We start from the raw sequence: 21697 nt of genomic DNA on the forward strand, positions 1-21697 counted from the left end.
GAGAAATTACATTTTTAAACTAAAATACAATTCTTTTTGGCCTCAGCTTGTGAGGACATTCTTAACGAAAATTTTTATTTACACAAAAGTGTTTCGAGAATGTTAAATACAATTGTTTCGATAGAACGAATTTCGATCTGCTGCCTTGGGAAAAGTGGTAGATATAAATTGGGACAACTGAAAAGAACATTTTTTTTTATACGTTGAATAATTATTTATCAAACAAAAATTGACTTCAATTTAGATACATTGTCAAATTTGCAATAAAAAAATATGGCAACATACTTGTTATCTTTTTTTTACATTTTTATCTGATCTGAAACGAAGTTGACTTTATAGCTGTCGGCCACCATTGCTAGTACCAACCACTTGTGTCTTCCTTTTTAACTACAAGGGTTTGGCCGCCCTGGGCTCCTAAGTGTACTAGAGTATGGCACGGAGCGACGGCGCCGAATACCCATATTTACACAAAGAATTTTAGAGCACCCGCCGCGGGATTCGAACCGGCGACCTCTGGATTGTGAGCCAGTGCGCGGTCCGATTGATCCACACGGGCGGGACCTGATCTGACCTGAGTCTATTTTAAAAAAGCTGATCATCTTGAGTTTAAATGAAAACAAAACTGAAATAGTAGTTTATGCAACAAGTTGCAAAAGAGGATTTTTTCAGCACGAGTCGTACATTTATCAAACGAGGTTCACCGAGTTGGATAAATATAACGAGTGCTGAAAAAATCAACTTTTGCAACGAGTTCCATACAACATTTTTTACAATTCCGAAAAACACCCTTTGAGTGAAATTCTAAGTCATATGGTCATGTATTTTGTCAATAAATCGTTTAAATCAAAAAAATGTTGAAAAGTATTACTTTTCGTAACAAGTGCTGAAAAGTTCAACTTTGCAGCACCCATTTCAGTGCTGAAAAGTAGAACTTTTCAGCATTTATTTTGAAAAGTGATTCTATTCGATTCTGTTATTTTTGATACAGAAAAGTATGCTATTACGTCGTTCAAGAATGACAGGAAAAGTAAGTAGTTTCACGACGGAATTGCAAAAAATAATTTTTACAGTCCAGATTTGAATATCCGAATTTTAACACCAGATGGCGGCCAAGAAGGCAGCGACACTATGGGCCATCCCCATACAAACAGGCGGCCAAATTATTTTTTTGCTTTTTAAATGTTTTTTCATACAAATTTGGGTAATTGTATGGTATTGAAATGGTATACGTTGATTTTTATGACTTTTCATGTTTTTCAATAGTTGATTGTTTATAATAAATAGTCTTTTCATACATTTGCAAGTACAACAGAATTGCGTATACATTGTATTGCAAGTTTATATTATTAAATTATGGATAAGCTAATACATCCCACTTTAAGGACACAACCCCTCTTTATTTCACCCCCCCCCCTCCCCTCCTCCCCACCAATAAAATTTTGTTAAGCGTAATAAATTCATTTTTAGTCAAATATTTAATATATACTGCTGTGTGATTCTTTTTGTGAGTCCATGCCATATAACTTGAGACCCCCCCCCACCCTTACGGGCATAAATTGCGAAAATTTTTATTGTTAAATCAAATAACAGAAAAATTATTTTTATTCAAAATATTAATTAAAAAGTAAAACGATAAAATACAAAACATATTCTTACTAATCATAATGTTCTTGTTCATGAACATTCATTTGATTATAGAGTTTCTGATGGCTTCAGAATATGTTAAAGGTACTTTTACACTTCAATGTGGATCAGTTTCATGGATTGATCACAGAAATTAATCATGCTAAGTCAATATTTTGCTGAATACTTTTTTCGGTGTCAAACTAAGATTCTCCATTCTCCAGTTTCGCTTGAGAAACTTCGGTACGAATACCTTATTTTGACTAAGGTACTCAATTTTCAATGTAGGCAACAGAAAATTCCAGTAAAGTCATTTCGAACTTCTTGAAACCAGTTATTGATTTTTGAAGCGACGATGCCCACGAAGTAGGTAGCAAAGCAAGTGAAATAAACGGACGCATATGTAGATTGTAGCAAATTTTGATAAAACGTAAATGTTCAAAATGGCATATCTCCGAAAACGAAAAAAAATGGCAGGCTGGAAATTTCAGCAATGTTAGATTATGATCCAATCTTTCAAGTGATCTTAGTTTCATGTTTAGCATCGGTTAGCAAAAAAAGTACTCGATTAATAACCAAAAAAATAAGTTTTGTCAAAAAAATGCTCCAGTTATTCGATGAAAACTTCAGTTTTTGGTTTGGAAACAACATTTTATCTATGAATAGTTTCAAAGCTTATCTCATTACCTTTCCAACGATGTATAATTGTCCTAATAAAATATTTAAAATGGCTGAGCTATGTTAAAATTAAACAATCTTCCTTTTTTACGAAAAACACTAGTTTTTCACTCCATTTTTTGACTTTCAGCTTGCGTATCTCCGTAATGAACAAACTTAGAGCTTTGAAAATTTGGATTTTTCTAAGTTAGAATGTTTACTTTTGAGAAAAAAATACCAAAAAAGATTTGGAGAAGGTCACTTTTTTGAAACTTGGCCACCCAATGTACCATAGTGCAGCGATGGAATGGTGATAAAATGCATTTAGTAATTAAAAAAGGCAATCGACCATTCAAATTTGACTAAAAAGGGGTCACGGAATTCGAATTTGATGTTAAAAGTAAGAAAATTAAAAAAAAAACTAGCTTAATCCACCTACGTGGTTGGTGCCTTCCTCATTCCTAACCAAATATGGATCACACAAAAAAAAACCGGAAATGATTTCCATCTGGATTATAAACTTGTTGGAAACAAAGTTCCCAGAAAACAAGGTTTTATATATGGAACCAACTAAGTTCAATTGAAATCACGCTCAAAAAGTATTGACAGAGTTGCCAGATCTTTGATCTTTAAGACTCGTTGTAAAAGTCTTTCGATTACCTAACCAATGTTGGGTTGGATAATGAATCCGACATAGTTTACATACATTTAAGTGAGATCCGGCTTCAAAAAAGTACATAAATATCACTTAAGTGGTTATTACTTGAGACAGGGTTGCCAGATCTTCGATTTTTTTTAACTTGATTGGAAGGTCTTCCGATTATATATCCAACGATGGGTCTGAAGATGGATCCGGAAATAGTTCAGATAAGTGAGATCCGGCTTCAAAACGTACATAAATATTACATAAGTGGTCATAACATGAGACAGTGTTGTCAGATCTTCACCATATCAGACTCGTTGGAAAGGTCTTTCAAACGGTATATAACATGATGATATTTGATATGATTTCCAGCCATGTATCTAACATCCAGATATATGCGAAAACACATTTGTATACATAACCTTTGAACTACTGTTCGAAATATATTTTTTTTTGAAACTCGATCTATGAGACCCTAAACCGAGTCAAATGCAAACGGTTTGGCATAAATCGGTCCAGCTAGTGCTGAGAAAACTAAGTGACAATTTTGGTAAAACATTCAGTCCAGACTCGATTATTTGAAGGCCTAGGCTTTTTACTTTGGAGAATCGAAATTTCGGATAAACAAACCACGATTTTTTTCGTTTTCTTATTTTTGGCTTTTTAGCTACTCTAAAGTGATTGAAAAAATATTTTTATTTTTATTTTTAATAGGCAGAACTCGAATTTGATGTTAAAAGTAAGAAAATAAAAAAATAGACAAAAAAAAAACTTTGTTCGTGACTCGCTTATTTGAAGTCTCATAGATTCGGATAATCGAACTTAGGACAATCGAAACTTCGGGTAATCGAGGCTTCGGATAATCGAGTCTGTACTGTATACACACATACGGACAGACAGACAGTTTTCGATTCTGAGTCGATACGTGACGGTGGGTCTACGAGCTTTATGTGAAAAGTTCATTTTTAAAGTAGGATTTTAGCCTTACCTCAGTGAGGAAGGCAAAACACATAAAAAAATGTTTTTTTTTTCATGGCTCTATTATCCGAAGTCCTATACAAGCCTCCGGATAATCGAATTTCGATATTCGAAAAATCGGATAATCGAGGCGTCGGATAGTCGAGTACAATTCTAGAGTTTTTTTTTGCATAAAACATTGGTAAGACAATAGTTGAAAGGAACTTTAAAAAAAATCTAGAATTTATTCTGAATAGACTTTTTTTGGGACAATTTTGACGGAGGGGGTAGGGGGGGTTATTCAAATGAAATTTTCACTGGCCTAATTTGTATAAAATAAAATTTATAGAAGTTATTTAGACCAATTTATTTGGCCATTTTTACAACATCAAATATATTATATATAGAAATTATATCAAAAAATCCAAAAATGGTCAACTGAATTTTACGAATCGTTTTATAGCAAGAAACATACCCCTTTGAGATTCGCTATAAATGTTGATTTTTAGCGGAAGACCCGACTGGACAACCCCTTTTCCTTGCGTCCTTTTTTGAGTGGGGGTGGAAGCGAGAAGACCAGCTAGAGTTTTGGGGAGTCCCTAACTGCAAACCAACCTGCCTGTGTGCAAGGCAAGAGCCTTCGATTACCCACTAAATTTTAAACCAGAGTGAAAGAGAACGTGCTATAAAGGCGGCAGAAGTCAGCAATCATAATAAAAAAATAAATAATTTCCCACCAAGGCCTACCCCGAGTGCGAAGCGTTCTTTGTCCTTCCTTTTTATGCTGCTGTGCCAGAGCCCGACCTGGAACGACTGGGAAAACGTGGCAACAGGGTTGACGCCTTTTCTATGCTCTCGAGCGACCGGGACTCATTCCCCCTCGACGATCCCAACCCCTCGTTTTGGAGTTCGTTTGATGTTTTCACACACAGAGATGAATGGCTCAGGAAGAAAAGAGAGGGAAGAATCCGAGATATGACTCTCTCGCGTGCAGTAGTACCTTCAAAACGTGAGAAGAATCAGAAAATGGTTTATTTAGAAAGTATTGTGATTTACTTTAAAAAAATATGGTATTTCAATTTGAAATCGAAAAACAAAGAATTTTAAAAGTGGTAATTTGTAGAATCGTTGCTAGAAAATCTTTTGAAATGACTATAGAAAGTTAAATAAAAAGTATAAAAAATAAAACTTGCATTACAATCTTAGTACTCAAATCCAGAGTTTTCCAAATGTTCAGAGTTTTTTTTTTAAAAAAAGGTCCTATAAGCTATTGTCTTTCATATGTTTATAGGACCTATTAAAAAAAAACCAGAAGTGTACAAAATTAACGTAAAATAGTAATAGAAAATTCGAGCAAGTCATGTTAACGATTCAGCAAGTTGGCATTAAAAATAACGTTTCGAACCAAGGGAAAATTGCTTTCCCTGCCTCCAAATTTTATTGCTTCTATGCAGGGTGCACCGTTGGAAAATACCACCTACCGATCAACATTTTTGGTTCTCTCTCCCTCTTCTTTCATCAACAAAAGCCATCCGTTTTATGCTCTCGACTATGCTCTGGATACGCGCTGTATGCTTCAGGGTGAGCAACATTAACCTATTTTTGTGCGCTATCGAGAAATTAAAAGTGAGAGTGTGTGCAACATGGAGTTAAACTTTCTGTGAAGTTGCTGTGAAGATTACCATGGCACTTTGAAAAGTTTAACTCCATGTTGCACGCACACACTCTCACTTTTAATTTCTCGATAGGGTTGGGCACTCAGTGGAATTTAATGTTTGAAAATGTTTTATTTTTTTGTCAATTTAATTTTTTAAATTTGATTGATATATTATAAAACATTATTAAATTTTTTTAACAAATTTGGAGGTAAAAATCATTTTATCCTACCGTATTGTCGTCTGCCTCCTCGACCCCGTGCGTGTATGCGTGAAAGGCGGAGGAACTTGATTGCTCCCTCTCTCATTTGCTCTCTTTGCCGCTCTCTCGTGCTCTCTCAAGCTGGCCTTTGCGCGTCCCCTGTGCGTTTGAGAGGTAGACAAGCCACAGAATAGGCCACACACCTTCACGCAAAGAGTCGTCATCGGAGACGGTCTTTCTTCCTCCGCAAAAAAAGTAGTGATCTATCGCGCGCGTTAGCTGTCAAAAGTGGTATAAAGTGGTGACCAACGAAGCCTACACGGTGGGCGGATAGTGGAATAATCGAGGGGGTCGAATCGCGGGATTTAGTATTCCCGGTGAGACGGATTTGGCCGTGGCTTGTCCCGGAAAAAAGAAGATCCGGAGGCCACACTCACACATACCAGAGGAGGGAGATCTTATTTTCTCACTTGTGTGCGGTACCGACTTGGACGGATTACGGGCAAATGGGAAACCGTACTGTACCGAGTACCGACAGGAATTTGGTGAATAACTGCTTTTAGACGGGCGACGTTGCCTACTGTGATGAGTTGACTCGTACGAACCAGTTTGAAAAGAGGCTAGTGACGATGGAGTCCGCGAACCAGGAACCGGCCGATGATCCGGTTCCGCCGAAGGTAGGTCCCGGTCTGAGAAGCTTTGTTGTGATTATAGAGTGTCGGTCGTCTCGACTGACAGCGTTTTGATTGAGGCTCGGTTTCGAATGAAAATCCGCAACTTTTCGGTGGGTGTTTCGTATTTACCCTCCTCTGGGCGGGGGCTCTCGGGGTGGGTCTCTCTCTCTCTCTGGCTGTGCCGCCACCAATGCCAGTCAGGCCCAGAAGTGTGTGTCAGTTTGTGTCTCGCTCTAATTTAAAAGTGGTACGAACCGTGCGACGATTGCAAAATTGGGCATCAAACGCCCGTCCGGCGCTCGAAGCGACTCCAAAGTCGGCCTCCAAATGGTGATTGTGGTGTTCTGATTGCTAGAAGTATGGTAGATTGCTAGGATTGGACCCGGAACGCTGTGTATTACAAATTTAATATCGTGGCCAGCTTAGCCGCCGCCATGTTGGTTTGCCGTGGAAGAAAATTGTGAATTTACTGCAGAAAACTCAAACCATACCAAATTTCATACAACAAACAAAACGCAAGCTAAAACGAGCCTTGAAGCCCTTCAAAAATTGTGTTCAAATCGTCAAATCCCGATAATTTAGCCCAGAAATCCATCTAAATCGCAAACTCGGTTCAAGCTCATACATGACTCGTCGAATGTTGCCGCCGCGTACTCGTCTGCCTGCCAGTGCAATACTTTATCCCCGCCTCCTGCTTTACGAACCGTAACTGCTCTTTCACAGGGTGTTGCCAAAGTCGGGCGCTCTCTCGAACGAATGCGAGAGAGAACTTCCCTCTCAGGCTCTCCCGACCGCATCGTGCGTCCCTTTCTTGAGCCAGCCCACACGCACACAATGTTGAGTTCGGGGTGTTTGATGGTTTGTTTTGAACCTTCGTTCTTTGTGTGTTCTCATGTTTGGCGAGGGTTACCCAAAAAATAAATCAGTAAAAATTTAAATTATGAAAAATTAATTACATATCAAAACAACATGTTTGATGTTTAAGAAAATAACTACTAAATTTACGCACTTTTCCCTCTCTTTTTCGCACTCGCTCCATCCCCTTCTCTCTTTCACTCCCACTCGTTCTCATTCGCGAAGCTCTCCTGCTGACGGCCGCCGGAAGGGGATAATTTTGGGGTGGGACCGGGAAAATTGTCCCCTTTTATCGGGGTGCTGCTGCAGAGGGAGAGAGAGCTTGACCACGTGCTTTTGTGTACAGACGCCGGTGCGTCTCCGGAGCGTTTTAGAATTTTAATGAATGTAAACAAAGCGCGAGAAGTGCAACGAACGGCGGCATCGATGGAATTTCCATTGGCACGTGCTCGCTTTGGCAGCTGTTGATGGCATTAATGACCACGCAATGATCGGTTTCCTAGAAAAACCTAGAAAGTAAGAATTTTTAAACTTTTTTTAATTCTCGTTTCCTTTTTCAAAAGGAAACACACAAATCGATAAAGACCGGTAAAAAACTTCAAATTTGGTAAACAAAATGTATAAGTCCCTGCATTTTTTTTAATTTTTTTTTGATATTTTGGCACTTAGCCTTTAAAATCTTGACTTTTTTTTGATAAGGTCCAATAAACAAATGTAAACATTGAGTGTATCCCGCTTACTCCGATGGACTTTGACATAAGGTGTGAAAGGGATACACTCAATGTTTACATTTGTTTATAGGACCTTATCAAAAAAAAGTCAAGAAATGATCACAAATCACTTAGTTTTTTAAAATGATCAGAAAATATTTTTTCTATTTCCTAGATATCGAACTTTGATATTATGCTTTCTAGGCGCAGTGAAAAAATATGATTAAACTTAAAAATGACGAACTCCTCGTCAGAGTGTCGTGATGCAAACAAAGAGCTGTCAATGCGAAATATGTTGGCTGACATCGGGCGGTCAGTCAAAAAAACTAGCTAGAAGACGCATTTTAAACAACTTTTGCGCGAAATAGAAAGCAGATTCCTGATGCAAACAAATCCACTTCTGGTTTGGTTTGAATGTACTGTAAAATAAATTTGTGATTTTTTGGGTTAATTACATACCTACCTAAATTAAAATTATCCATATAAAAATAACAAACTTTGATAGTTCGGAGAACTGGATTTTCACATTTTCACTTTGAAATTTTGATGAGATAAGTTTGTGTTATTCCCATATATTTTTTTCTTAGTAATTTTGCTTAAAATGATATCCTTTAATTGCATTTCTATAATTTGAAAGTTGATTTTTAGGATATTTGATATACCACCCTTGAAAATGACGTTCTTACACTTTAGCTGCCTTGTCCTTCGTTAAGTTATCAAACGTAGATATTTATGAGAAATTTGGAGTATTCCGATTCATATTTTAATTTTTATAGGTGTGATTTAAATTCAATTCTCGAAAAAAAGGTCTATGTGTTTAATTCTGATATTTCTGAGTTTTATTGGGATATTTTGGGAAAACGTCAAAATTGAAAATACAGTCCAGACTCTTCCGAAATTTCAATTATCCGAAGGTTCCTTTAGAACTTCTAATAAACGAATCTTGATTTTTTTCTTGATTTGTTTTGTCTTAATTCGAGTGTAGATTTCTTGTTCCATTGCAAAATGCATTTTTTTAACAATAATTTATTTCCGTCATTTTGGTCAACATCTTCGAAATACAACTTCCAAATTACTTCAGAGTATTTTTGGTTTCATTTTTAAGCTCAACAACTCTAACCCAGAAAAAGCAATAAGACTTTTTTTAATTTTTTTTAGATTTTTTTTTTCTGTGGCAATGGAAGAATCTTTACCAAAAAAGTTTCATGTTGCACTCAATTTGAGAGAATTTTGCAAGAGATCGAACCGCTCATTGCCGAAATATCTTCAAAATTGCCAATGTTTGTAAACAATATGACAGTTGACAATTCAAGTGGTACTTTCGTAAAAAAAACTGATAGAAATATTCTTGAATCATTGTTGATCACGAAATCTCAGTAAGAAATAACATTTTGAGATATCTTTAATATTTCAAAACAAGTTGAAAAAATATCACAGTTTTTGATATTTTGTTGATTGAGTTATTTCTTTGAAAACATATTGGAAACATGGGAGATTAAATTTTTCATTGACCTATTATTGTGAACACAAAATTGTCTCAATGAGATGATATCTGTCACTCTGGCTGGAGTTTCATTTAGCTTATCTCTTGTTATGTTAAATCTAATGAAAAATTTCGTTGTAGATTTGGAGTTCTTTTTCTTTCGTTTTTTTTGTTTCTGCGTGAAGGATGTAAATTTGATTTTTAAACTCATTATTTGTTTTATTCTTAAATTGGTTGCCATTTCCCTATTAAAAAAAAAAGACTTTGATGAATGCTTCTTGATTTTGCTACAAAAACGGTGAATTTTAATTTTGCGTCACATTGTAAAATATTCCAACCTTGATTGTTCATGAATCATGTTCTAATTGCTTTGTTCCTTCTCTGTTCCTTTCCCATCCCATTTCTAGTGAACCTTAGTCGAAGAACCTCCATCGCCAGTGGAATAAACCAATTTTGCGAGAAAAAAAAAGTATAAAACAAACGTAAACAGTGAGACTGGTCGGAACAACGAATCCGAAAAACTAGCATTAGAACTAAACAAAACCCCCCCTCTAAAATGACTTCGTGTGCCCTCGCGCAAGCTACGTGAAAACAAGTGAAACTAAATCTAGCGAACCAAGTTTCAAGTTAAAGTGAACTCCCGCCCCCCAACCGATGGACTCATCTCAGGGCGCGAACCTAGCGCCCGGCCAAGAGATTCGAGTCGTCAGTGCCTCCGTAGTGGCCCAGCTGCAGGCCCAGGGATTGCAGGTCGGTTCCGATGTCCTTGATTTCATGTTTAATCTTGTCATTTTTTTTTCGTGTGGAGGTTTAGTTTTTTGTTTCATTCACTAACACTTGGGTTAACATTGTTTCATTATCATTTTTGTTATAATAACTTGGAGAAAAGTCAATTTGAAAAAAAAACTAACGAAACATAATTTTTAAGGGCAATGAACTCAACGCGGCGATTATGGCTGCTTCGCAGCCCCAAAGCGCAACGCAACAAGTGTTGCAGCAGCAACAACAGCAACAGCATCAGCAGCAACAAGCCCAGCAGCAAGCCCAACAGCAAGCCCAGCAACAGGCTCAGCAGCAATCTGCGGTCCAGGCGGTGAGTTTGTATCAAGTTTTTGAAATAAATCAAATTTGTGGAATCAAAAAGTCCTTCTCATAACGGTGCCGCTTGGAAGGCACGTCGGTGAATTTGATGATTTAATGATGATTTTTACCTTCTTTCTTGCAGCAGATGCAGCAACACCAACAAGCTGTCCAGCAGCAACAGGCTTCTGCCGTAGCAGCCGCCCAACAACAGCAGCAGCAGCAACAGGCGCAAGCCCAGCAACAGAGCCAGCAGCAGCAACAGCAACAGCAACAAGCTCAGCAGCAAGCGGCTGTGGCGCAACACCAGGCCCAAATGCAGCAGGTTCAGCAGCTTACCCAGGTCGCGCAACAGCAGCCCCAGGTGATTACTCTGCAGCAGTTGCAGAACTTCTTGCCCCAGCATCAGCTGAACACGCTCACGACTGCCGACGGAACGCCGGTGCAGGTGGCGCAAACGTCCGCGAACACCACCCCGGTGGGAACTCCAGTCAAGACGTTCGTCACGTCCCCGCAGCAGATCCAGCAGCCGCAGATTCTGAACCTGCAGGGACTGCCCCAGCAGTTCCTCCAAGGAGGCCAGCTCATCCAGAATCCCAACGGAATGTTCCAGATGGTTCAGCCGCTGCAGACGATCAACGTGGACGGGCAGGAGACGCTGTTCGTGCCCGGTGGCATCCAGAACAACCAGCTCGCTGGCGCCCAGGCGGTGCAGATCAACGGCCAGCAGGCGTTCCTAACCCCGTCCGGGCAGCTGATACGGGCGCCCAATGGAGTTATCCCTGGAAACTTCCTGCAGAACATGGCCCAAGCCGTGCAGCTTCCCAACGGTACGTACCGACTTGATTGATCTCGTCAAATCAGTGGTGGTGTGGTTCCCCTTTGTCCATTTCATTTCCTGCACACATTAGCTCACGCTTTGTCCCCGAGTGGGACAGCAGCATGTTGTCCGCACCCCTGATGTAAACATTTGTTGTACCATTTTCAAACACTGCACGCACACCCGTAACCAACCCGAAAACATTCGATTGCATTCTCTGTGTACTTTCATGCAGCTGGTCAGGCTACGCTTTCTATCCCGGGAACTAATATAACAATCCCCCTGGGACCAAGCACGGCAAATGTTCTAGCGCAGCAGCAGCAACAGCAACAGCAAGCTCAGCAACAGGCTCAAAATCAGCAGCAGCAACAACAGCAGCAGCAGCAACAGGCGCAATCCCAACAGCAGAATCAGCAACAAACTGCGCAACAGCAGAATGTCCAGCAGCAACAGCAGCAGCAGCAGATACAGGTTCAGGCGCAACAAGCTTCCCAGATTCAGCAGCTTCAACCGGCGACCATCACGATCCCCGGTACCAACATCCAGATACCGAACTCGGCCGTAACCGCTCAGAACATTTTGCCTAACAATATAACTACCATTAAGCTGGAAGGAGGTAATTGTCGCTCATCATTTTTTAAATCGTTTCACCACACAGTCAGTCACGCTTGTGTTCCTTGTGTTCTCTTAAAAACTATCATTTTTGCATGCTTTTTTGTTTGATTATCTCTTGGTGAAGGAAGTTCGTTCGTCACTCGCTCAACGCTAACCAAAAAAACTCAATCTCCCCGCCCCCCACGCAGGTCAAAATGTGCAAGTCCGACCGGCCGGTGGGATGCCCCAGATGGTGCAGTTCCCGATGCAGCAGACCATTCCGGTGCAGGTGCCCATCTCCACCGGCAACGGTCAAACGGTCTACCAAACCGTCCACGTGCCAATACAAGCAATCGGCTCGGCGTACGTCCAGCCGCAGATGCAAGTGATACCCCAGATCCCCCAAGTAGCTAATATCATCACCCCGAACGGCCAGATCCAGCAGGTTCAGCTAACGTCGCTAAACTCGCTGGCCGGACTGCAGGCAGCTCAAGCGCAGCAAAACATAATCCTCCAGCAGCCGCAAAACCTAGCCCAAGCACAGGCCCAGATGAACGCGGCCAACTCCATGGTATCCGGAATGCAATCCGCACCAACGGTCCAATCGGCCGGCACCCAGGATGGAACCCAGCAAGCCCAGAACCAGCAGCAGCCCCAACAGCAGCAGCAGCAACCCCAACCCCAACCAATCACGATCGCCGGTCCCCAAGTCGGCCAGCAGATTACGGTGATACCGTCGAACAGCCTGCCCCAGCTGCGCCAAAACGCGGCCAACATCATCCAGATGCCAAACATACCGGGCCTGCAGGCCATCCCGGTCCAAAACATCCCCGGCATCGGAAACGTCCAGGTGATCCCGACAAATTTCATGCAACCGGTTCAACCGCAAACAGTGGCGTCGCAGCCTCAGTTGAACCCGGTCAATCAAGCAGGGCAAACTATCTCCCTTCAGCAGGCAGCGGCGCATCAATTATCAAATATAAAGCCGGATCCAAGCGACCCCGGTAAGTGGTTCATCAAGCAGGAGGCAATCCCGATCGCACCACAACCGGCCCCCCCATCCGGCGGCAACACCAACACCAGTGGCAGTGGTACCAGTGTTGCCATCTCGACGGCAAACGTCAACATCCTCCCAGCACCGTCCCCCCAACCCCCAACCACGACGACCACCACCACCCCAACCACCCACCACCACCAGATCAAGGGCGAAATCGTCGCGTCGCCGCAAACAACCTCGGTCAACGTGAACATCAGCGTCGCCGACAACACTGGCAGCAGTGGCAACGAGCAGGTTCCGAAACCCCGCGTCCGCCGGGTTGCCTGCACGTGTCCCAACTGCGAAACCAAGGGCGAGGGGCCGCCCGATCGCAAGAAGCAGCACATCTGCCACGTGAGCGGCTGCAACAAGGTGTACGGCAAGACGTCCCACCTGAGGGCGCACCTGCGATGGCACACGGGTGAGTGATGGGCAAGAGAGTGGATGTTTTGTTGAACATTTTGTTGAATTTTGTTGTTTGAATAAAAGAGAATTTTATCGTTGACGGGACTGACGATTTGATTGTGATAGATGACCTTTGAAAGGAAATTTTATGAAGGACTGGACTTAGCGAACTTTGACTGGCAAACTGATCATATGAAACGCAAAAGTCCTAAAAAATCGTAGAATTGACTGTTTAAACCAGTTCCTGAAACTAGGAAAACCAGCTAAAAAGTTATTAAATTTTACTAGAACCACTATTAAACCAATTTAAAATAAATAATAAGTTACAAACTAAAACATTTAAATATTAAAATACAAAAATGTACTAAACTAGAAAAAAAGCCCAAAAATAAAAACAAAAATACTAAAATACTTAATTCCTTAAATACTAAAATAGTAAAATACTGAAATATTACAATTCTAAAATACTAACTTTCTACAATATTTCAATACTTCAATTCTTAAATACTCAATCACTTAAATAATCACTTAAAATACAAAAGTACAAAACTACGAATATGCAAAAATATTTGAATACTTAAATATTTATATACTTTTACAACTCCAATACTTCTAACTTACGTGAAATTGTCCGAGGATTCCGAATATGACAAAATTGAGACCAAAAAGTGCCGTCTTGGCCTACAGGGCAAAAGTTAACGTTGTAAAACGTTTGTTATAAAAAAATTGTAAAACTATGAGAAAAACTGCGATTGGCCAAAAAGTTAATACCGTAGGTTTAAAGTCCTTGAAATTACATATCTTTTGACCTATGGGAGTATGGGTGTTGGAGACTGTTGCAAAAAGATATTAAGGTTTAAAAAAACAATTTTTAACAGTAATTTGCAAAAGCTATGAGAAAAAGTTAAACCAATCCTAGATGTCTATGGCACATTTTAAAGTGCTTCAAAAGACCTTTCGAATGCATCTAAGAGAGTTGGAATTGATGAAGTTTTACGGAAATGCAAGCAATTTTAAGATTTTTTATGTTTTTTCGACTTCAAACTGCAAAGCCCGTTTTACTCCACTTCCCTTTGTCGTAGAGTGCTCATATTTGGCATGAGTTCATCTCATGTATAAACAAACAAACGCTGAAAGTTTCATCCAAATCGGAGCACCTCGATACGACCTCTAGAACAAACCGAGCAATATTTGCAAATACTGCCTCTTAATATAAAAATTCACGGTTTTGGAAAAAATCCGGGAATTTTGTTCCGGGAATTCCCGGGATGGACGCACTAAGTTTGAGTATTTAAAAATACTTAAATACTTAAATTCTTAACTACTTCAATACTTAAATATTGAAATACTTAAATACTTAAATACTTAAATACTTAAATACTTAAATACTTAAATACTTAAATACTTAAATACTTAAATACTTAAATACTTAAATACTTAAATACTTAAATACTTAAATACTTAAATACTTAAATACTTAAATACTTAAATACTTAAATACTTAAATACTTAAATACTTAAATACTTAAATACTTAAATACTTAAATACTTAAATACTTAAATACTTAAATACTTAAATACTTAAATACTTAAATTCTTAAATTCTTAAGTACTTAAATACTTAAATACTTAAATACTTTAATTACAAAAACTTTAATACTTAAATACTCAAATACTTGAATTACAAAAACTTAAATACCTAATTACAAGAGTATTCAAATACAAAACTACAAAAATACTAAAAAACTAAAAAAGTAAAACTTTTAAAATTTTACAATGCTAAGCTACTAAAATACTATAATCACTGACGAACTGACGTGCCACCTCATACATATTTTTGAGAAAATTCCAACCGCAAATTCTCTAGCGAACACCAACTCCATCTACCTTCAGGTTCGCTGAACTAATTCTCTCTCCCACACGTTTTTTCGATATTGCAACTATGCTTCAAATTGTAATCTGCGTCGTTTCAATAAAATCTGCGCTCAAAACGTTTTTGGAGTGCGCTATTCGTTTCGCTGAAAGCGCGTGCAAGATTAAACTGACTTCAACAATACATTGCATGTAAACATTGACTCGAAGCAAGAGGGAAGAGAGAAAAATCGGTTGACAGATTGTTCGCTAGAAGAAAAAACGCCAAACAAGAAGAAGACAACTGCGGTCAAAAGTGGTTTGCTCGTGGCACGTCAGTTCGTCAGTGCTATAATACTGTAACTAAAATCTAAAATACTGAAATACTAAAATATTTAAAGAATTGCAGTACTTGAAAGCCCAAAACTCAAAAATATTTAAAACACTTTCAAAACTAAAATAAATCTAAAAAATCGAAGTTTTTACATGAATCCAACCTAGTTTGCCACGCGATAGGTGGTTAAAGAGTTATAGAAGTAATCGCTTTTCTTGAATTTATACAAGCTATTATTTGAAAGAAAACGGAACAAACCTTAAAGTGTATTTGCATGAATGTTAAAAACTATGATTTAACAAAAACTTCTGTTCCAACATTTCATAGGATAGGAATTCCCTGCTTTCCAGTAAAGATTTACACAATTTTCTAGAACAATACAAAGTTTTTTTAGGTTTAGTGATATTTTGAAAAATTTAAGGTGATGGAGATGAAAAATCCCAAATTTAATGGAAGTTTAGGGGTTTAAATAGAAAATCGATCCAAACAACTTAACTCACAACACTGGAGCATCATTTCAAAAGGGCTGATAAGCATTTTGACAGCTGGCACTATTTTGCAAATGCCGAGATAACCGGTAACTTTTCACAAAACTCGATGAATACAAATTTTCTTTAAGGCCACGTGGCTAACGGCATATCATTTTTGTTATAGCAGACAGAAAATCATGTAATAAGTTGGAAAATGAAGAAATATCATCAGGATGTAGTATTAACGGCAGTTTTAATGCATGCAAAATATGTCTTTTCTAACAATTTTTCATCAGAATTTGAAAATTAAAATGATTTGGTGTGCTTCGAATCCCGGACACTGATAAAAGCTGATTCGAAATCCGGACACTTTTGCATCGAATTCCGGACACTCGTTTTTGCTAATGAATCGCACAAATTTGGACTGAAATGTTAGTGAATGGCATTCTTTAGGTCTCAAATAAGCTGTTAACATCAAAACAACCGATATTTTATATAAAAAATTGCTTGAATTTAAGGAAATAAAAACCGTAAATTTCTGCTTTGCCTTCCCGGTGCATCGGACGCCTAAGAAATATTTCACGTGACATGTTTCGCATTTTTGGTAATCTTATAATTTTATTTTATTTAATTGTTTTGACATTAATGAATTAATGAAAGTTGATGTTAGAATTCATCAAATAACCCATTTTTTACATTTATAATGCGAACTTATATCCAAATAATTGATAAAACAAGATGAGGTGTCCGGGTTTCGAAGCGTCCGGGAATTCGAATCATGACGTTATTGCACGATCCCTTAAGTTTTGGCTTTTCCGAATGCTGCCTGTTAAATGGGCTGATCAAAAAATGACGAGGGGAACATCGCTGAATTAGATTTTCTTAACAAAAAATCAAAAAAATAAAATAAAGGGAACTCAAAGATATGTCCTGAGAATAGCATTTTGATTTCCTCATAATATGAAATGAAATTTCATGAAAAATTCTAAGTTATTTTTAATTGGTGATATTCATTTTTGCATCCACCGACCCCTCGATCATTTGCTTTATTATTGTTTTTTGACGTTTGCTTGCTTTTTAACTGGACTACCTACAACCCAGTTATCGAGTGTCCAGTTGAAAAGCAGCCCAGTTATCGAACATGTACTGCATAATTTTCGTATGGTCATAATAATTCATTTTCATGAATTTTTTTAAATTTCGGCCTGTAAGGGTTGAAGAAAATTTGCCCTCAAATTTTAAATGAGAGTGAGAAAATTGCACTAAGAGTCCTAATTTTCATTAAAATGAGATTTTTAACAAACTTCACGGAAAAGTCAAACATTAGGGTGGTGATTAAAAAGAAGGGGGTGGTCCGATGGATGGAAATCGAGATTCTTGCTTGTAATGTGGCATAAACAGCCCAACGGATTTTGAGCTTGATGAAAAATAGTTGATTTATTTTTTTGGTGTTCTGTTACGATTGAGATGGAATACCCTATATACTAAATCTATCGTATGAAAGAGGACTCGGAAGTTGAAATAAATAGCAAAAAATATTAATTTGCTCTGTGCATTGCCCCGAAGTTTGGTAGAATTTGGTTGCTGGAGTCCCGAGTTATAATTGAAAATGTTTACGTTAGTCGAGCTCGTATCTGTGACAAACGCGTTCTGACCTGAATTCGCTTTGGCCAATTGTCGCACTTAAATCAATTTTTAGGGTGTGTCAAGATAGCACGACAAGATTGAAACTTCTTTAATATGGAAAGTGACAAAATTTGAGTTTTTTTTCAGTTTTTATTGAATATCTCAGGATTGAAATCGAATTTTGAGGATCTGTGAAGGTCAAAAGGTCTAAAAAAAAATGTCCAAAATTAACTAAATTTGAACCAAAATGCACATGCAACATGTTAGCACGACAGCGACAATATGTCGTACAGCTCTCATTTTTAACTGAAGACTGATGAAAACCATTCAGAGACGTAGACGATTTTCGCACAAACCACGCTATAAAACAACAATGAGGCAAGTTTAATTGAGTTGAAGATCTGTAATTTCTCTTCCCCCCCGGACTATGGCAATCCCCCTCCGCGCACGCTCCGCTCCATCATCAGGTGAACGGCCCTTCGTGTGCTCGTGGATGTACTGCGGCAAGCGGTTCACCCGGTCGGACGAGCTGCAGCGGCACCGGCGCACCCACACCGGCGAGAAGCGCTTCCAGTGTCCGGAGTGCAACAAGAAGTTTATGCGCAGCGACCACCTGTCCAAGCACATCCGGACGCACAGCAAGCTGAAAAAGGACCACGTGCGGTACCTGCTCGAGGTAGGTTTGTCGTGTGGGGGTTTGGGGTTTTTTGGGTTTTGTTTTTAGAGTTGTAGAGAGTAGATGTTTTAAGTTGAACTCCTTTTTTGCATTTCTTTTTATGTTCTATTGCACGTGTATCGAAACTTCCTTGTTTGACCTCCAGTTGGGCGATTCGATGAAATCGGGTGTGCTGAGTGACGAAGGCGAGGAGGACGACATGGACATGGACGAGGAGGACCTCAAGCCGGAGGAGGAGGACGACGAGGACAGCGACCCGGTTCCGTTGGGGCAGCTTGCCAAGCCCAAGCTGGAACCGGGCATGCCTCAGCGGCCAGCTGCGATGGCAGTTACGACGCTTTCAAGTCCAAACTCCGCGATGGGACTGATGATGGCCGGCGGTCCTGGCGGGGCCGCCGCCGCCGGTACCGTCCAACCGGTCGCCGTATCCAACGGGTCGAGCACCGGAATCGTCTGGATTGCGTCCGGCTCTTTGCTGGGTTTGCAACAGCCTCAGCCGCCGCCACCACCACCACTCTACAGCATCAAACAGCTCAACAACTCGCAGGTTGTTATTTAGAATTATTATTTTTGGTCTTTTGAGTAGTTCTTAGAGTTGTCGTTTCTGTTGAATTCGAAAAACAGTAATGTTGTAAATTATTGTCAGTCTTAAGAACTATTCATTACTACAAGTATAAGTTTGATCACCCCTTTTAGACTTTTTATTGCGCCAGAAATCTTAGTTCTCAATTTACGATCGTTCTTTCTATCTCAACAGGAGGTGGCCAACTCGGCCGCGTCCGCGTCCTCGGACAGCAACGACAGCTCGGACGAGAAGATGATGATCACGCTCGGCAACGACGACGCGGACCAGTCGATCGACTCGAACTAGCACATCGAAACGCTGTCCCTGCAGCAGCTTACGTCGTTCGCCGGCTGTGGGCTACCCGTGTACGGACAGTTGTAGGGTGGGGTTGGAGAGGAACGGAACGGAACGGCGGAAGGAGGTGGAAGTATCACCGAGGTTTCGAACAAAAATATCTTAGATAGCGAGAGCATTTCCACAGCATCCTGGTTGAGTCATTCGTTGCAGCTTTTTTAGTTTCGTTCAAGCGTACTTTCACTTTTTTAAAAACTGTTCTTGAAAAACCTTGGCTTTTAGAAAAATGTCTAGAATTTTCTAAAATCCAATGTTTTGCCACAAAAAAAGGTGATCAAAAATATCAAAATGCTGAAGGAGCCATTACACTACCGCAAACAAACATACAAACTCGCACTTTTTCGTGTTTGACAGTTTCGCAAACTTGTTTGCGGCAAACTCGCAAGAAGGCAAAATGTATGCAGGCTGACGTTTGTACAAACAAATCCAGCAAACAAACAAAGCAGGCAAACTGGCAAACTGTCAAAAAGTGCGAGTTTGTTTGTTTGCCGTAGTGTAATACCTCCTTGAGAAGAGCTCTATCAATCAGAAGTTACAGGCATTATTTTTGTAAAAATCAAACCGGTATAATTTCTTCCATAAAACCGACCTTGTTTAATTAATAAAATTAATAACAAAACATTTTTTTGATTTTGTGGATGAAACATAACAAATTACGTCGACGGACTACCAAAATATAGTTGGTCACCAAAATGTTGACCATCTATCATTTGATATTTCGTCGAGCTTTTGACAGTCTTCTCGAATACGATTTCATTAAATTTTACAAACTGATAAAAAAAGAGTCGACTTTTTATCCATTAGAGAGCATCTCGCGATCAAAGGATGATATCGTATTCTGCTCTTTTGAGTAGAGTAACAGAATGTACAGAAAAAAAACATGTAAAAAAAAATACGAGAATGTGACCCGACACGCCGGCTTTTTAGTCCAAAATGTTGTTAAATCTGCCGGCTAGGCAAGCCTACCCGAAAGGATCCAGTATCGAAATCGAACCAATTTCTTACCTAGCAGCCCCCCGCCCCTTCGAAGTTCGTGTATTTGTAAGATCGCAGACTAGGGTTAAAAAACGCGCGTAGGAATAAATTACCCCCTTTTTTTTTGCTAGCACCAATATGTGTATTAATTTAACTTATTTTTAGCCTGTAGTAACAAATTGTTGGTTTTATTAAGTTGTTTGGTGGCCACACGGCCCCGGAATCAAAAAAGCAGAAATTGTAAGAAGAAGAAAAAAAAAACAGGAAATTTTACGTACCTTGAATTTTAGGTTAAATGTACTTTTTGTGTCTTCAGGTCGGCAGTTGAATCATTTTTAAATCTGTATTATAGAAGTTGTGCGAAAATAGCTACGCGTCGCGTACCGAGCGTAAATAAAAACCGAAAACAATAAATCGAAACATTTTAATATTTTTCAAAATATTTTGATCGTGTTATGTTCTTAATGCTTGATGACAAATCCTCGCAAAAATTTTATTTTTCTGTAGTTTTCGAAGATATTAACTTGTCTGTGTTCCTTTTCTTTCTTTTTATTTTCTTATTTATTGTAAAATATAGTTTTGTGTAAGCAGCGAAACCGCGTGATTGATGTTGTGTTCTGTTTTGTTTAATTCTTGCTCGGTGTCAATTACGAGCAGTGGAGACGCGTGGTTGCTTTGCCTGTTTCATCCTGATTTTCTAATTGTTTTGTGTATTTAAGATGTACTTTCTATATTAGCGTTGATCGGAAGGCATGGTGTAATGAAAATTAATGCAAAATGTGTAAAATGTTTAAAGTTATTAAACCCTGTGCTATATAATAAGTCCTTTCCTTACCATCGTTGATCGAAAGGCACGCTGACGTTTGGGTCGTCGAGTTGATCGTGGTGCAAAAAGACCTCCCCATAGCATCGCAGCTCGGGAGGCATCGAAAACCTCATTAACGATATCAATACCTTGATTCACCGAAGTTGATTTTTTCCAAGGCCTCCGGATACCGTAATCTGGGGTGAATCGGGACTACAGTCTGAATAGGGACAGCAGTTTTTTGAGCACATAAAGCTTTTAAATTTGGAAATGGATGTACACATTTTGTTGGCCTGAGTCTGTTCAAACCGAAACCAACCAGAAAAATCAAAATATTGTGCTCCAACATGGTCTGTATTTTTTTGATTGAAATGTTTTATCTTAATTTTTAAGCTTTTCTCGGTTTTTTATTTGACCGTTGAAAACTTTATTGACGGAATTAGTATTTATTGATTTTGATACCCTTCAATTTTTATGCTGTAGATAACTTTATTATTTATGTTTAGAATTTTGTAAATTTATACATGATATTAATTTATTTATACATTCTTTTATAAAATTAATAACAGATCTGTAATCTTCCAGGTTGTATTGTTAATTGGGTCCAAAAATTAAGCATAAATTTGTGATACACTCAACCCCCGGTG

The 21697-nt window shown here is 39.0% G+C and overlaps 1 protein-coding gene across 6 annotated transcripts; it reads left to right on the forward strand.

The window, feature by feature from the left end:
• Positions 1-5864: 5864 nt before the first annotated feature.
• Positions 5865-20687, forward strand: LOC120413913 (transcription factor Sp4-like). 6 transcript variants are annotated; one of them, XM_052709739.1, is made up of 9 exons: positions 5900-6414; positions 9867-10209; positions 10388-10552; positions 10688-11369; positions 11595-11975; positions 12163-13410; positions 18143-18351; positions 18497-18898; positions 19109-20687. In XM_052709739.1, the coding sequence occupies exons 2-9, from the start codon at positions 10114-10116 to the stop codon at positions 19220-19222; spliced, it is 3297 nt and encodes a 1098-aa protein (XP_052565699.1). In that variant the 5' UTR covers positions 5900-6414; positions 9867-10113; the 3' UTR covers positions 19223-20687. The 6 variants fall into 6 exon arrangements, with proteins under 6 accessions (XP_052565700.1, XP_052565699.1, XP_052565696.1 ...); XM_052709736.1 differs by having other exon boundaries at positions 5902-6414; positions 10685-11369; XM_052709737.1 differs by lacking the exon at positions 5900-6414 and adding an exon at positions 6591-6741 and having other exon boundaries at positions 10685-11369.
• The last annotated feature ends 1010 nt before the right edge of the window (positions 20688-21697 follow it).

The sequence above is a fragment of the Culex pipiens genome, chromosome 3 (assembly GCF_016801865.2).
Source record: "Culex pipiens pallens isolate TS chromosome 3, TS_CPP_V2, whole genome shotgun sequence".
Lineage (NCBI taxonomy): Eukaryota > Metazoa > Arthropoda > Insecta > Diptera > Culicidae > Culex > Culex pipiens.